At 48.7% G+C, this 16,625-nt stretch overlaps 6 protein-coding genes across 6 annotated transcripts; 4 read left to right on the top strand and 2 right to left on the bottom strand.

Annotated features, from left to right (window-relative positions):
- Positions 1–2,452: 2,452 nt before the first annotated feature.
- On the top strand, positions 2,453–3,608 carry P152DRAFT_455776 (alpha/beta-hydrolase). The gene has a single exon (XM_033678866.1). The coding sequence runs from the start codon at positions 2,798–2,800 to the stop codon at positions 3,578–3,580; it is 783 nt and encodes a 260-aa protein (XP_033536371.1). The 5' UTR covers positions 2,453–2,797; the 3' UTR covers positions 3,581–3,608.
- A 2,817-nt stretch (positions 3,609–6,425) lies between these two features.
- P152DRAFT_512101 (uncharacterized protein) lies at positions 6,426–7,588 on the top strand (the record flags this gene model as incomplete). Its single annotated transcript, XM_033682735.1, has 4 exons — positions 6,426–6,450; positions 6,573–6,890; positions 6,927–7,474; positions 7,538–7,588. The coding sequence occupies 4 exons, from the start codon at positions 6,426–6,428 to the stop codon at positions 7,586–7,588; spliced, it is 942 nt and encodes a 313-aa protein (XP_033536370.1).
- Positions 7,589–7,627: 39 nt separating this feature from the next.
- Positions 7,628–8,923, top strand: P152DRAFT_231105 (uncharacterized protein). The gene is made up of 3 exons (XM_033674558.1): positions 7,628–8,352; positions 8,408–8,588; positions 8,675–8,923. Exons 1-2 carry the CDS (start codon positions 7,748–7,750, stop codon positions 8,457–8,459), a joined length of 657 nt encoding a protein of 218 aa, XP_033536369.1. The 5' UTR covers positions 7,628–7,747; the 3' UTR covers positions 8,460–8,588; positions 8,675–8,923.
- Positions 8,384–9,430, top strand: P152DRAFT_455775 (uncharacterized protein). The gene is made up of 2 exons (XM_033678865.1): positions 8,384–8,588; positions 8,675–9,430. Exons 1-2 carry the CDS (start codon positions 8,482–8,484, stop codon positions 9,072–9,074), a joined length of 507 nt encoding a protein of 168 aa, XP_033536368.1. The 5' UTR covers positions 8,384–8,481; the 3' UTR covers positions 9,075–9,430.
- Positions 9,431–9,654: 224 nt separating this feature from the next.
- Positions 9,655–11,423, bottom strand: P152DRAFT_498296 (Di-copper centre-containing protein; the record flags this gene model as incomplete). Its single annotated transcript, XM_033682282.1, has 5 exons — positions 10,959–11,423; positions 10,730–10,878; positions 10,247–10,680; positions 10,066–10,182; positions 9,655–9,930 (listed from the first exon to the last, which is right to left on the bottom strand). The coding sequence occupies exons 1-5, from the start codon at positions 11,102–11,104 to the stop codon at positions 9,655–9,657; spliced, it is 1,122 nt and encodes a 373-aa protein (XP_033536367.1). The 5' UTR covers positions 11,105–11,423.
- A 382-nt stretch (positions 11,424–11,805) lies between these two features.
- On the bottom strand, positions 11,806–16,005 carry P152DRAFT_455773 (calcium/proton exchanger). Its single transcript, XM_033678864.1, has 5 exons — positions 15,615–16,005; positions 13,780–15,545; positions 12,802–13,731; positions 12,584–12,749; positions 11,806–12,527 (listed from the first exon to the last, which is right to left on the bottom strand). The coding sequence occupies exons 1-5, from the start codon at positions 15,802–15,804 to the stop codon at positions 12,271–12,273; spliced, it is 3,309 nt and encodes a 1,102-aa protein (XP_033536366.1). The 5' UTR covers positions 15,805–16,005; the 3' UTR covers positions 11,806–12,270.
- Positions 16,006–16,625: the final 620 nt, after the last annotated feature.

The raw sequence follows: 16,625 nt of genomic DNA, 5'->3' as shown, positions 1-16,625 counted from the left end.
CCCATGGTAGCCCCGGGACAATTGTTCGGTCGTCCGCACCGAACCGACACTTCCACGGGCCTGGTTATCGGCTACAATTCTGCTACCGCAATCACCATGTTGCGGATTATTAATAATAGCATAATTAGGATGGAAGAGGATCCACGAAATGGCACTAGTCATTTAAGTCAAGATGACCTAAGACCTCAACACAGGATAACAATCGCCGCTGCATTGGAATTGGAATCCTCTCCAGGGGCGTCCTTGAATCTATTCTGGAGGTCTTTATCTCCATCAACTCGACATGGCCAACGTTGATATGCCAAATACTGGACCTTTGGCCAAGTTTATTTGGGGCGAAGACCGGCTTAAGCGGCGATGCGAAATCTTGGAGAGTTTGGCCGACCACCCAACTTTCCGCAAGAACGTCAATCTCCATGCCCTGGCAAGGAAAGATTACTTCGGCTATAGAGCCCAACAAGCAAAAGAGTTGATCAATGTATGGTTTCAAAAGAGGTGGAGCAGGGAGAATTTTTTGGAAGCAGGACGCATGGTTGGTGATGTTCCTTGCTATGGCCAGTTTAGAAGTATACAGTTTCCATTCTTTCGTGGTTGTGAGTCTATATTGATGGAGATGACAGTTTTCATCAAGAATCTCGAAGCCCAGATAAGTCCGCAACAGCAAGCATACTAGATTCCTAAGGCCAATCGCTTTGAAATCATCGGAGCCTACGCTCAAACGGAGATGGCCATGGAAGTAACTTGCACCGGATAGAAACAACCGCCACCTTTCACCCCACCACTGATGAATTTGTCCTCCGCTCGCCTACAATTTCGAGCAGCAAATTCTGGATTGGAGCTCTCCGGTGTTGGTCAACACACGCCATTGTCGTGGCACGGCTCATCATTAACGGGGAGGAGCATGGCAACCATCTCATCATGGTCCAAGTTCACGATCTCGACACTCACGAGATCATGCCCAATATCACAATCTATGACCAAGACGAGAAGACACTGGGAGCACTGGGAGCACTGGGCGGCATTGACAATGGTATCATGGGGTTTTACACCTCCAGGATTCCAAGGTCTCACATGTTTGCCGGCTCCAGTTCTGTGTCAAATGACGGAACTTACACTGCAGCCAAGTCAAACAAGCATTCGTCCGCTTCCATGGTGATCATTCGGGGCACGCTCGCTGATGAACTAGACCTTGACGTAATGAAGCCGCTATATGCCGCGGCCAAGTGCGTACAGTTCAGACGCCAATTCGGAAACACCACCCCAAATGGCCCAGAGACGAGAGTAATCGAGTATGCAAGTATGAAATATCGTTTGTATCCTGGCTTCAGCCCGAAGTTCAAGAGGTCGTTCTCCAGTTTCGTGCTGCATTTCTTGCAGAAAGGCACCTTGAAGAGGCTGCAAGAGGCAAAGATACCAGTTACGAGTGTCTTGAGTTTACGATGGCTCACAGTGATCTCAGCTATTGGAGAAGATTCAAATCACAGCTTTCACTTGCACCGGAACAGGGGAAAGAGGCACTCGTAGCCCTTTTCCAAGTGGTAAGCATCAGTGACTTCATGCTTATACTACTCGGATAGTTGGTATTTCTCCCATTTAGTTCGCACTGAGTACAATTCGAGAAGGCCTTTCCACATTTGCCGGTACCAACTTTCTCACAAAAAGGGATGTGGATGCCCTACACCTTGAACTCGAAAACGTCATTTATGGTTTTGATAGCTATCTCGATACTATCCTGGATGCATACTCATTCACCGAATTCGAACTTGACAGCACATTCACGAAAAAGGACAAGATACCATACGAGGCAATCATGGAACGTGTTTACAAGAATGATATGAATGATATAAACTTCATTCTACCTACTCTTCGCGGAGTTCGTCAGCTCTGGAAAAACTACCCGGAAAGCCCGTAGGTTTCAAGCAAAATGTAGGTCGCAATGGTGGTCAAATTCCAGAACAGGAAGTTTACAGAGGCAAGGCGTAGTCGGAGACAGTAGCATGAACTTTTAATTCATATTTGTTCGTGTTGTGTATTGTATCCATAGTGAACATATGGGTTAAAATGTTAAAATTTCCATCCAGTACGGTAGCGCAAACAGACTTGTGATAATGCAGACCATCATTCCATAATTACTAGGAGAAGAGTAGTCGATTCACAATTCATATAATAGCTCAATTGCTCATGATCGGGATTTAGGAGATTTAAATATTGCATAGAAGATGGGAGAGAACAACGTGCATATTTTACAATGTGGATATCGCACGAAAGCGCTCCGCTAGCTCATCTGCCAAAATGGGACATTGGAACTTTTGTTGGCGCTCCCGGGCCACGGCTTTCACTCCGTCAGCATGGGCGCGCTGGCGCGGGCTTGAGATTTCCAACAAAATCAGTCATTGTGCCTGAATCCGAGTAATTCTACAGAGGAACCGTGCATAAATATGAGTGAAAGAGGTAATCATCCAAGCGCCCTTTGAAGCGCCATGACGTCTTGAGACAGAACTCTGGACACAACAGGCGCTGGGAAGCCTCTGCCTGTCCGTGTCGTCCTTGAGCCGATAGCCAGTTGTCCCGAGGACTTCTGGCCTTGCAAATATTCTTCCCTATCAATTGGTGCATTGCCTCGGGGGCAATTGAACAACCCCGTGATTTGTATACGTTAGTTATCCCATCAAATCCTGGCACGCATCGCTCACCCAGTGCCTTATGGATACCACTTTTGACTACCAAACGCAAGAAACTGTCCAACTCCACTTCTCACTCCACGATTTGAAATATCCAGCCATTTGATGCATCAAATATGCCATATATCAACCGTTCAGGTGTATCGCTTTACTACGCAACGTACGGTAGCGGAACCCCGCTCCTCCTCTCCCATGGCTTTTCCGCGACCTCCGAAATGTGGTCTGGCCAGATAGCTCTGCTTTCGGCAAGATTCAAGCTTATCCTATGGGATATGCGCGGCCATGGCAAGTCTGACTACCCGGAAGATCCGGCGATGTACAGCGAACAGCACACGGTGGCTGATATGGAAGCCATCCTGGCCGAAGTCTGCGGAACGAAGAGAGCCATCGTCGGGGGTTTGTCACTAGGTGGATACATGTCGCTTGCTTTCTACCTTGCTCACCCTGAGCGTGTTAAGGCGTTGTTGATCATCGACACCGGCCCGGGCTTCAAGAATGACGCAGCGCGTGATGGATGGAATAAGTATGCTCTTCAAACGGCGGAGCGGTTTGAACAGCATGGGCTGCGCCGTCTCGAGAAAATGAGCGTAGAAATGAAAACTTCGACGCACCGAGACGCAAAGGGATTGGCATTGGCGGGGAGAGGGATGTTGATACAAAAGAGTCCTGCGGTTATCAAGTCCCTGCCCAACATCAAGGTACCGTCACTGGTTGTTGTTGGTGCCAATGATACCCCATTTCTGGCGGGGTCAGACTATATGAGTAGGACAATTCCTGGGTGCAAAACGCTGGTTATAGCTGACGCTGGTCATGCGGCAAACATTGACCAACCTCAAGCGTTCAACGTAGGTCTTTTGAACTTCCTAGCCAACATCGAACCTGCTAGGGGCAGCCTATAGTTATGATAACAAATGAAGCACGTTGACCTCTTGAACAAAGTCTTGCTGTCGAAAGCTGGATGAGTAAGTCATCAATGATATGGTCTGAATGTGGTGTATATTCAATACTACTAGCAGTACTCACATCCCACGCCCATTATAGTTAGTATTAATAGGCGCTAGCCATCTTTACAGCAAGAGCACCTTAACGATATAAAAATATGCCCTTAAAGCGTCACAGCGCGTTATCTTCGTACTATTCCCTCATTGCGGCGAAATTGTACATTACCAATACTATTTCTATACTCTACCCGAGGCATACGTATTGCCATACCAAAACATGATAGAGTTATTTTTGACCACTCTGCCCAACGGTTGCGACACCAGTCACTGACCCTCGGACAAACGACTCTGAAGCTTCTGGAATCCGGATAGTTACTGTATTTGAGTAAGTCAATAACAACCAGTTTCGCGAATTGACGATTTCCAAAATATTTCACCATGGACTCTTTGTTTAAGAGTCCCTTTCGAGGAGCATTTTGATTGTTCCGATTTCTTTGCACCAGTGGAAGGCCCGAATGTGCTGGCATTCGATCTCATTTCTCAAACCCTTTACAATCTTGCTGTCCGCCAGAATACGTCTGTCATCCGTGACAAAAAATCCGGACATGAGGTCAACCACCAGCAGTTTTTAAGCGACATCTTGACATGCCGGAACAATCTGCTCGAAAGCCTGGACGGCGACACACACACTCAAAAAAACGCCAAGCGTTCTCTCACATTTTGCAACCGCCAGCGGGCATTGGGTCGCTTATGAAATCAAAGCTGGCTCCACAAGTGGCGCGCAAGGTCCTGCTCGAGGGGCATCGTTATACTGGGAAAGAGGCACTTAAAGATGGGATTGTCGATGCGATTGCGCCACCAGATAAGATGCGTGACGTCGCACGGGAGTGGGCAGAGAAGTGGAAGCAGAAGGCGGCAGCAGATGTATATGGGCTGCTTCGAGGAGAACTGGAGGGTTTCTGCCAGGAATATGTGGAACACCTGAAAATCAGGCTCGACAGCTGTAATCCGCTGATTAAGCGGTGCCGCTATACCTCTTTTATTTTCAAATTTAAGGCACGTGATAAGCACACGTGATTTTGTTTCTGTAATTATACGGTACGCTAACAGATCAGCCAATTAACGAGCTGGAAATCGGGCGAACCTGACCTGAAAACGATTTTCAGGTCAACTCTCTGCATTTAGCCGGCTTATGAACTAATATCTAGCGGTTAGGTTGGCTAACTGGGTATGGGCAAATAAAACGCGCTACGCTGTCGAATATTACACAAAACGCAATTTCCAGGTGCCCATAATTCCTGGCAGAAACCCTCCACTGCAGTCAGAACCTTTGCAGCGGCTTCGGGATATTAGTTATGTTCACCATCCGCCTGTTCGGAAGTCCAAATCGCCTGTTGAAAAGTTGTAACTATTCCTAAACTATTCCTAACTAACACTAGTTAGCACGTAGCTACTGAACAATCTTTCAGATCTACTTGCACAATCCATATCTATGCCAATGAGGATTTATATAACCTTGGAGCTGTGGAATGGGAAAGGCTTCCGCTTGACTGCTCGAGGAACAGGTATGTCGCATGCCCAGGCCGCCGTGGGGTATTTACAGTGTACCATTTCCCGGAGTCGCTAGGAAGTGATAGCGAGGGGGTTATGTTGCGGGGCTCCGCGCCCGAGCCCCTTGATGGCTGCAGTGCTCAAAGACCAGGGTGTCTTACCAGGGGCTTTAACCCCCGTGGCCGATACTTCGACCGCCGGGAGAACGTCGCCCTAGCATACTATTTTTTTAATACGATCTTTTACATTTTATTTATGAATTTCTTTCATTTCCGACCAAAAATTCCAGGCAATTAAGTGGTTGTGTGGGCAAGTTAGTCGAATTTGGTGGTGAAAACAGGTTTTGATGAGGAAGTTGAGCCCTGCAGCGACGGCCATCAAGGGGATATGGTATATCCGAGCGATAGTTATATCGTTTGTTAGCCACACAGAACCATGCCAACCAACCTCAAGAACAAGTCTCTGTATCTAACTATAAAATCTACATCTAAAATAATCCGCAATTTGAATCCCAACAACTAGGACTTTACAATTAGGGCTGGACACGAATATTCGACTATTCGTATTCGTACGAATATTCGTAGTCGAATACGAATAAAATTTAGAATTTCCGCTTACTAATATTCGTACGAATAATATTCGCATTATTCGTAATTATTCGTAATTATTCGTCTATCTCTGAAGCTATTTCCATGTATCTCGCATCGGAGAGATGGTCGACAAAGAGCTTTGAGCTGGGGTCACTTGGCTTGCTGAATCGTCAGGAGTGATCAATTCGACGCTATTGATATACTTTGTATCTCTTAGAGCTCAAATCCTCCAGATCGTGTTCGGGTAAACAAAAGTCGCGACTGCTGGGCATTCATTCATTGGCTCAGCTTTTGCCGAATAAGTCTTGGCATTATTTACGAATATTCGCGAATAATACGAATAAAACGTCTCAAAACTTAGTCGAATACGAATAATCGTTCAAGAGGAAAAGTCGAATACGAATAGCCAAAATCCTTATTCGTGTCCAGCCCTATTTACAATCTCTGGGACAACTCACCAAAGACGCCTCAAGACTGGACAATATAGATTCAACTTTCGATGTCGGGGGCGCGTGCACCCAAACACCCCGTTATGGCGTTATCAACTATTTCCTCTCGAAAACCAGGTCGCTCAAGGCGCGCTGCCAAAAGTGCATCATTCTGCGAATTTCCTAGCGTGCAATCTAAATTCTACTTGGACTTGACTGACTTAATAGTGTAGCATGCCTGTCGTGCCGAAACCGCAAGGTGCGCTGCGACGTCCTCTTGCGACATCCGGATAGTTGCACCAACTGCCAAATGGACGATGTTTGAGTGTAGTGTTCCCTACAGCAGGTCGGTTCATTCCGTTCCTTGTACATCTTCCTCAGTCCACGTAGCGATATTAAGCCATCCACATAGACGAAATAAGACTAGGGATCACAACCGCCGCACTTCGGCCATAGCAGATGAAAACTCTCCCACAAACGGACAGGACAGGTTTCCATTATTACCTGACGTTTCGCTTGCCGATAGTACTTCACCAACTAGATTACCGCCTCCAGTCGCCTCGTCTGGGTTAGCGGAAGCCTTTTTTGCATCTTATCCGAACCTGGTTGCGCCGTCCAACCCAAGTCTCAACTCCTCCCAGGAATTGCCAGATGAAGAGTCGTCACCATGCTCACCTTCAGCCTCATCTTACTCTGCACGTATGTCGGGTAGGACAGCTATGACCACTCTCACAGGCGCAACCATGCTCCAGCACGATCAAAGCAAGCCTGATCCGGGGAGGAACCCAAATACCCCTCTTCTTGATCTCGGAGATCATTCCACACTCTTTAATGACTTTCCTGGATTCACAGATTACAACTTCCACAACTATTTTGATTTGATGGACACCAATCCTATAGCCAACCCTCTAGTTGACTCGAGCTCTCTAGTCAACATATTACCCACTGAGCTAGACCCCTCGGTGGCCATGGTGGATAATCATTGCTCCTGTACACATCCCTGTACTACCTTCACCGTTTCCTGGATTGCTCTCTGCTGCAAGGCATCACTCTGTGGCCCTACATACCATGATGTTGTAAATTCACAGGCCCTTTCAGTTCCTACGGAGGACGTCATGCGCGAACTGATCAACCTATACTTTGTCTATGTTCATCCCATTTTCCCTGTCATAAGTGAATGGAACACTTACAGTCTGTTAAAACCTTTGCTCTCTAATGGCGGCGAAACGACTAGCCTAATGAGTCTAGCCATGGTCAACGCTATTATGTTTTCCGCTAGTGCGGTATGTCGGGAAAATACTGGCAGTCGATATCAATATGCTAATCATCGTATACGCAGGTTGCAGAAAAGATCTCGTGAAAGCCGCCGGATTCCCAAGCATTGTAGTAATGCGTAGAACTCCTCACACCCACACTATTGTAAGCCGCCCAGTTCAATCTTCCCCCCGCACCCTTGGACGCTCCCGATTCTTGCCACTGATCGCACTGTGTAAACCCAAGTACTGATCCCCGACGCTTCATAGGCCCTTTTGGAGGCTGGATGCGAGCGAGACCCTATGAATAAAGCTCGAATCTGCCTCTTACTTAGCAAGGGGCGCATATATCCGCGAGCTGAGTTTGACGATGAGAAATGGCTGCTCGAAGCCCACAACCAGCTTCAGCAAGCCAGACTGCCACCCGTCGATTCATCACCAGCCGAGTCTAAAAGTATGGTCTCTCAATGGAATATCCTACGAGCGTGCTATTCCATGCGCGTCCGGTGGGAAATTCTGGGTCTGCGCAGGGCGCATTTGTATCCCGCAATGCTGGTGAAAATGGTGCCGTTTCAACCTTCGGACCTCGAGGAAGATACTCGCTTTCCATGGTTCCTGAGCGTTGAAGTCAAACGCAGGCTTTCCGAAATATTTCTGGCCCTGGTTGATCTGTCCCTCATTACATATCCGTTGTGCCACATTCTAATGGGGCCCAAATTGTATCTTGGATGGCTTGGCGAACCCCGCAAGTTATCAATCATGGGTGAATTGGAGGAATGTGAGGGGCTGTTGGCACAGTGGCAGACCAACCATACGCAATTATTGCTTACCAGCAGCGATCCGCCAAAGTCTGACCCTAGTTACTATTCTCTCCTTGCCATCTTCGCCAACTTGAGACTGACCTACGAGTATGTCCTTCGCATCTACCCCTTCCGTCCATCCGACTCTAACAAATCCTTGCAGATACCTCACTTCCACCCTTCACCAAATCAGCCTCTGCTCAGAGAGGCCTTAGCTCTACGATATGGGCTGCGAGAATGCGAGACGCTTCTCACCTAGCCCTCCAAGGGTCCTCTACTTTGACAGTGGCGATTCTCTCCGATCTGCTCGATAAGGATGCTCTGCAGTACCTCCCTGTCTCAGTGTACGTCCCCGCGTTTTCCTTATACCAATCTGCGTACAACCCAAGAAAATACCCTTCCGTGAGCGATGCTAACATGCTCTGGCTAGAATTGTCTGTGTCTTTGTTCCTATGACGATCAACTATATCTTCCTCCGATGCTCTCTTCGACTATCAGGCACGCCAATCCACAAACTTGCCGTCTACTTGCGCGCCCTCGAAGTCCTCGCCGAACGCGATGCCGTTGTTCCCTTCTACCATTCCCTATTGAATGACTCAATAGTACTGATTCATAAGCGGAGCTTCACTCCAGAGTCATCACTTCCGACAACCCTGTCAGATGCTCTACTAATCACGGAACAGGCAGAAGAAGTGACAATGCCGCCAACGAATATCTACTCGGCTGTGCTAAAGTTTCAGGAGCAGCAGTTCTGGAAAAAAGCGCCATCAGACGTGGGCCCCGCTATCTTCGCCATCACGTCTTCTTCTAGTGGTCCGATTTGTGTGTAGGTCGCTAGGGTTGTGTTGCTGAACAGGGGCCTGAATGTGTCTCAACATAAGAGATGCTGCATGGAATTGACTGCGTTACTGGTTTATACCAAACTAGATCACCTGTCGTGGGAACGTGATGCAGGCCTCGTTATATTCTGATTGGCTCCGCTCTACTGCCCAGCCTATGCAGCCATGTTCCTGGATGTTGGAATCAAATCTTGAAATCAGTGCAGGCAGTCTGTCTGTCAAAAACAGCTGGATATGAACCGGCATGCCATCGCCTCCTCCAAGAATTCATAGGTAAACATTGTGTCACAGATTACCACAATAGTGACTATGGTTTCTACCGCTTTTAATGTGTAATAAGACGCTTCGATACATCGGACTACAATGCAACTGTGTTTTACCTTTCTCATGTGTATGGATAGTTTATGGCAGTCAATTTTCGTATCGTCACAGCTCCGGTGAAACGATCCATATTTAGCGAATTTAACATGAGAAAAATTCGCTGCCCTTTGGTATCCTAGGATCTGTCCATAGTTTGCTGATTCGCAGTGCAAAGGCACAAGTTTATAGAGATGTCCACATACACCTTCCATCAATCTACAAACTCCTCTATGCCAACATCGTATTTGTAGCACAAAAAGCCCTCGCCGTTCCTATTGAGGGTATCCATCACCGTTCGAACAGGTTGGTCTGGAGCATTGAACCCCATCCACAACATTGAGTCCAGTGTCACCGGTGCCCGGGTAGTCCCGGCCATTTCTGCAAGCCTTGACTCACTTTGAGACTGCCAGATGGCCCAAATACGGTCTATCTGGGTGTGATGCATCCAGAAAAGAGGGTCGTTGGGCGAAGAGAATACATCCATCATCTACAGACCAGTCAGTAAGAGCCACATGGGTGAATGTTACTTTGGTAACAGTTGGTGGGTATAAAAAAACGTGGTGGATGGGATGAGGATAGTGGTTAAAAAGAAGGGAGTGTGGTTGTGTACCTCTCCACTCACGCCGCCGTGTCCAGCATTGTGCAATCCGCTTGACCCTTCAGTGGATGATCGGAAGGATGCATATGTGTCGATTGCCAGCGTTTTTGCGATATTTGCTTTGGTTGCGGAACGCTCAGCCTAAAACACATCAGATCAGTCCTCGTTCTTATCACTGAAATCTATAATTGGCATGCGCGCTCACCGATGCCCCTTGGAAATCCCTCGTTAGACACCGTTCATTGCCGACTTTTACAGTCGACATAGGACCTAGATGCAGCTTGATGTCCTTGAACGGCCCATCTTGGATGCACCCGCCTCCGGACCCCCCTCCAAAGAACCCACCAAACGCACTTCCCCATCCCCTACTCCCTTCATCATCATCCTCCTCATCCTCCGCTCCATTTCCTCCAAACCCAGTGACTGGATCGAATAGAGGTGATGTGACAAATGAGCCTCCTGCCTCCGGAGTGTCCAAGTGCCAATCCCAGTATGGTTGCGCCCCGGTATAATTGCATTCGTTGCGCAATGTCTCTTCAAACTGCCAGACCGTGTATCGATGCCAGGGGTAGAAGATCCCAACACCGTGAATGCCTGTTGTACCTCCCATTGGGAAACCCCTTTCGGTGTTAAGGACGCCTGCAGTGAGGTCAGTACGAGGTGTTTGAGTCAGCTGATAAGTCCCTACCGCCACCAGTGGCATTGACGTGCATAGCAACGAAATCCTCATATCGACTTGTGATGGGCTCGAAGTATTGCTTTCCCGTAGGTGCCGCTGCCATCAGGCATTTTATTGCACCGATGTACTCTCCCTTTTCCGCGTCGTTCAAACTTCTCCTATAGATCTGTGTAAGCTACGAGGTACTGCACGGTGTCATCCCTTTGTCCGTCGCTTCATGACAACGTCTCACACGTACCATTCTCGCCGTACTCTTGGTTCCGTACATGGCGCATCGGCAACGTTTAATGCCGCGTTAAACGGCGCTGCCGTTGATAGATTAATGACACTTAGGATCGCGAGGATACCAAGTCCATATCGCTGAATGAGCGGCGCAAACGCCATGCTGTCGGCAAGCAGTGGAGTAACTTAAAGACGAAGTGCTTGAAGTTCGTTTATTTACTGTCGCTGAGCGGTTCAACCCTATTACATATTCCAGAAAAAACAATGGATCGGAAACCCTTGGCTCTTGGACCGCAGCCCCAGACGGTTCGGTCTCGTGGATGACCCTTCCAATTACATGGACGGCAACCTCTTACAACCGGCAGCATGGTTCTGTAAAGAAACGTAGAAAGCTTTTTCATTGGCAATAATGGAACGGCAAGCCGGATAGCATGGATTGCGGAGAAGCTCAGGGTAATAGAAAGCTTGAGTGGAGATTCATTAACAATGTTTGAAGGTATAAACCGATACGAAGAGGGGATTCAGTAATACGCCTGCATCCAAACGCGGTAGCCCTCGTTGACTAGGGATGGTTGGACGTAAAACAATATGAAGTCGTTGCCAGATAGAGTGTTGGAGAAGACCAAGTAAGCCAAAACCGAAATATATATTGCGGAACGCAAGGTTGCAGGTTCGGAGAATAAACGAATCTTTCAGTCCCTCGACTAGACGTCTGGCACGAGGTGTGGAGACGAACCATCATTGTGGAACCTATTGAAGCTATTGCATGTCATTTTTCTGTTTCTGGAAATTCTTCGGCCGTCGCGACAGATCAATATCAGCTATAATTGAATTGATATTGTGTTGAACCGAATTAAAGGTCTCACCCAAAGCTGTAGCTGTCAGGGATAGATTACCCCACAAAATGACCGCAATTGCGGAGTGGCGGATTGTCATTGTATGATCCTACGAAATTGGATCAATTGATCAGTCGGGAATGCCGAGGAATAATCCCAAAGAAGAGACCGGAAGATATAAATGGCATCGACTCAAAGATCGCCGTGCGACACGGAACATATGGAAACTTTGCGAACCGGAGAGTGAGGCCAGGGGTCAAGTAGCAAAATTGCCTTGGTGCCTCAGGCTCCATTTCAATCTCGAAGCCACTAATCTGATGACATTCTTTGATTTAACATTAGAGCGGTACTACTACGTAGTGCCTGTACGCGCAAGGTAGAAGTGAATAATAAACAACTTTCAGGACGCCCGCTATGCAACAGAAATAAGTATCGAAGACGCTCAAGTCAGGTGATGCCGATGCAAACTCTCCCACGTGGCCTGAATGCCACTCACAACTCCGTTGGCTTGTCTCGGTAGACTGTAAAAGGTTTTAGACGCCCGTTGATTGCGAGTGTATCAGTGGGATTGATCTCCAGCAACGCGTCGCTATTAAAGCCGCTCAAGTAGAACCCGAAAATAACGACAAAGTACGAAAACACGAGGATGCTGCCCTTGAAATAGTTGCTCTTGCCTTCGCCGTACATATAGGATAGGAGGAAGACGCAGAGGATGACGGTAACCATGTCCCACTGCGGGAAGATGAGGGCTTGGGACACGTTAGTTGTCCGTATTCTATGACTCAGCGATCGGTGTACTACTTACAGAAGGTATGACCGGGGATGCTTTCAGGGTCAAGGTATTGAGCGGCGTAAATCGCAGAAAAGAGTACGAGGCATGGTATTTGTAGGAGGCAGACTTGCAGGGCATACGCCGAACCAATTTCCATGGACAGGGCAATGTTACCGTTCATGGCGAATGATATGGCGTTCTAGGAGAGCAGTCAGCGGAGGTATCAGCCAAGTGCAGCCTGTTCAACCTACCAAGAATTCCGTCGCATTTGGCACTAGTGCGAACAAGGTTATTCCCAAGAACTTCTCATCAACCTCAAAGTTGTTGAGCACAGAGTCAACCGTGTTGACCAATATCTCCGCAACTAAGGCGTACGCAACAGTCGCGCTCAGAAGGATCATAGCGCTCTTGGTCCTGCTCCAGTTCGGCGCATCATGTCCGCCGCCCCCATGTTCGTCGGTGGCAGGGTGGCCTTCCGGCTCTGTCGTTGTCGTAGGTAAGCGAGTCAACGCCAGACGTTCTCGTTCCTGTTGCTGCATTTTTGCTGCGGGTGTGGTGTTGGCAGAAGGCTTTCGAACCGCATCTCGAGTTGCAATCGTGGCAGCAGTGGTGGCAATCTCGGTGACTTGTCGTACTAGGTTCCGGTTATCTTCTTCAGAGAGGCTCTCGATCCGGAACCGAGCATTGTCACGGCCTGGGGGAGGAACAATATGAGGCGTTGGAGATTCCACAGGACTGGCTGGTCTCTGCTGGTGCTCTGACTCGCCCGGACCTAGGAGCTGTCGTTCTGTCTGGCCGAAGATCCGTTTATACAACTGTGAGTCGCGGACGTCTGACTTTGAGACAGTTCCCGTCGCAAATCCGGTATTGGTCCGTGTATTCAACGTATTCCCAGTAGAGAACCCCGCATGGTCGACACCCTGGTGGATCATGCTACTTTCTAGGTGGGCACGCTTTTCGTCCGGTTCATTGCTCCAAATAACCGCTGCATGGGTGCGAAGGGTGAATAGCAGCCCGGTAACATATGACAAGAACAACATGACAGCTGAGAACCATGTGTAAGGTTGTATAGCCTCTCGGTAAAAGTGGTCTCCCACAGCGGGTACTTGAGAGAAGAAACATCGACGACAGTCACGGTCGCCCGGCAGTTGGTCCACGCACTGGTGGCATTGTAGCTCATGCTAGACCACATGTTAGAATTGTCGACTGGAAAAGGTAGGATAACTTACGCTTCCATAGATCTGGTAGAACAATGTCGGCGCAAATGCCCCAATGACGGCGAAAAGAAGCATGGTCGAGGTTACACCAGCCGACTGGACATTGAACCGTTGCGTCTTTCTCTTCAGCGCTCCGAAACACATGGACAGGCCGGGTAAAAACAAAACGCCTGCAAAAATGCTACCGATGATGCTGCCTTCTACGAGCTGTGATTTTCCTTCTTGGAGTGCAACGCAATAGAGGTAGACTTCCACAACGGTAGAAAAGAACGCATTGATAGTAGCGCCAACACCCATGGAAGACTGTGCGGATATGGATGCAACTGCTTGACCGATGAAATAGGCCAGGGGAATCGTGGAAAGTAAGGAAATTGCAAAAATTATGAACGGGTTCGTAATGAGGATATCTAGGCCAAGAGCCTCCCGAAGAAGGAAGAAATCGATAATGACGAATGCAACGAGCGCAAGGAAGTTGAAGAGAAAAATGTTGGTCCCATCTATCGTATATTTCCAATACTTGGGGCCAATAGCACGATAAGTGCAGACTAGGATCGTGCCCGGTTGGCGGGTGTCCGAGGTATCCGAATGGAACGAGAGCGCTAGAGGATGGCGACGCAAATGGCTTAGGAGAAGCATAGTAACTTTTCCCATGGGTATCGTGAAGACAAGGAACCAGCAAATCCCTGAAACCAAAAACAAACAAGGAGTTAGTAGGCCATAGAAGAAAATGAAGAAGACCACCCGACCGACCGTCCATTTGCCTCTGCCGAAGAGTCTTCTCTTCGGCTGGCTATTAGAACGGTCCGACATTGTGCCCCTAGCTGCCCTTCCAAGGAGACTCTCGGTTTCAGCAGTGGAATCTGCGCTAGGTCTTCTTCGTCCGATGAGCGATCGGTTCATGATGGGACCGAAGAATAGACGTCCTTCTTCCAGATCGCCACTTTGCCATCGCTCGTACTCGCTAATGCTTCGGCCTTCGCCCTCATCTTCGTCTATGTATGCGTCGTCCTGGACCAGCTTGATATACTTTCCAAACGGGTAGAAGAGGTAGGATGAAAGACCAAGCAGAACCCGGCCATAATCAGCGCAGCCGTTGAAGATCCCAAGAAACATGCAGGTTAAAGCTCCAGTGAATGCAATGAGAGCCAGCCACCAGCCAAAAAGGAGAGTCCATAGCAGGTTGAAGAGAAGCAGCCATTTGCTCACGAAGCCTCCTGGGATTGAATGAACATCCTGTTCTGCTGTCTTCTGGACCGAGCGGTTCTTCTTGTAGAGTGCCGGCTTCCATATACGAATACCGAAGGGATGAGTCTCGTTTATTGCCTGCTGACGGTCCTTCAAAGTGAAGCTCTCGGCGTCACTTACATCTCCCTCGTCTTCAGCTGGGGGTTCGTCCTCTTCGTCCTCCGTCAGCACTGCCGTGTCTTCTGGAGTGGCCGATTCTGGCTCTTGGTTTGTCTGTGCGCTTGCAGATTCTTGTTCGATGTAAACGTCTTCCAACTGCGAATCAACTTTTGCCAGAGCGGGCATTTGGGGGGTTGGGCGTTTTCGAATGGTGGACGTTTTGCTCTTCGGATGGGTACCGGCCTTTGGTTGATGTCTATGTAAGGCCTGATCCTTATCCGCTTCTTCCAGCGTATCATCTACCGAGAACTCTTGCCCTCGGTGTGGGCCATGCGATGTTGATCGGCGTTTCAAAGAAGGCTTCAGGCCCTTCGTGTCGGGTGAGCCTGCGGCATAGCGTGAAGGTCCTCCACTCGCTGGGGATGTAATCGACCCTAGGCACGACATCAATTAGATTCTTGCATGGCACAAACTTTATAAACATACGGTACACAGTCACTCACCGTATCCCTCCATCCTAGGCTGCGAGCGCGGAGGCTTCTTCCGGGACAGTTCACCGGAACTTTGGCTGTCGGTTCCAAACTGCTGCGAAGCAGCCAGATCCGCACCGGAGGCATTGGAAGACCGCCTGGTCGATGGATGAGACGCTGTAGCCTTCGAGGCCGAATCATCGGGCTGGCTCCTGTCCGCCATACTAATCCCTAAACGCGACGGGGAATCGCGTGTCTTTCACCGTGTCTTTCGTGTCTTTCACCCTGTCTCCGCTCGTTGGGCTATATGAGAGCTTCGCCGGGACACAACGACGGTCAGCTCCTCGAAGAAAAATGCAAAGTTAAAGACATAGTCCGGAGCGTGATCACGGAGACGGATGACGTTGTAGGATACGGATTGCGGAGATTGGCTGGCGATGTTAAGCAGCTGATTTCCATCAAACACGGGGATTCCGTACCACCTGACGAAAGGGTCTTAGTGTCTTTTACCGTTATCGCCTGGGTCCTTGTCACATTGTCCCATCCTTTCGAGGGCAAGAGTTCAACAAAGAATAATTACATTTAACAATATAGAATTCCCACATGGTCATCTCATTATCACAGCGGCTTGGTGCATTTTCAGGTGGCGAGGGATAATAATCATACGGAGTAGATACGGTGGTCTATATAAACTATCAGGGAACAGGATGAACAAGCACCTGAGGGTTCATCAAACGTTAATACATAGGGACCCGAGCAATATTTCATTACCATTTACTACTGCCCCCGATCCTCTGTCTTGACTATGAAACTAGTCTTCCTGATAATACCATACTGCGGCACAATCGCCTCCTCGCTCTCGGGGACCGATGCCCTGTCCCAGTCCTTTCCAGGCTTATCGATAGAATGCCCGCCATTGTCCCTCGCCGCATGCGCCGTGCTCGAGATCATCTCGAAATCTCCATGTGTGAACCGTCCCGACGGTCCTGTTCCACGGATGTTGCTTCGCGGGGTCGTTCGGTTTGATGTCAGGGATACGCCCAT

The sequence above is a fragment of the Eremomyces bilateralis genome, assembly GCF_010015585.1.
Source record: "Eremomyces bilateralis CBS 781.70 unplaced genomic scaffold P152scaffold_4, whole genome shotgun sequence".
NCBI classification, from domain to species: Eukaryota; Fungi; Ascomycota; class Dothideomycetes; order Eremomycetales; family Eremomycetaceae; genus Eremomyces; species Eremomyces bilateralis.
Note: the sequence above shows the minus strand (reverse complement) of the source record. Positions and strands in the feature narration are given on the sequence as shown.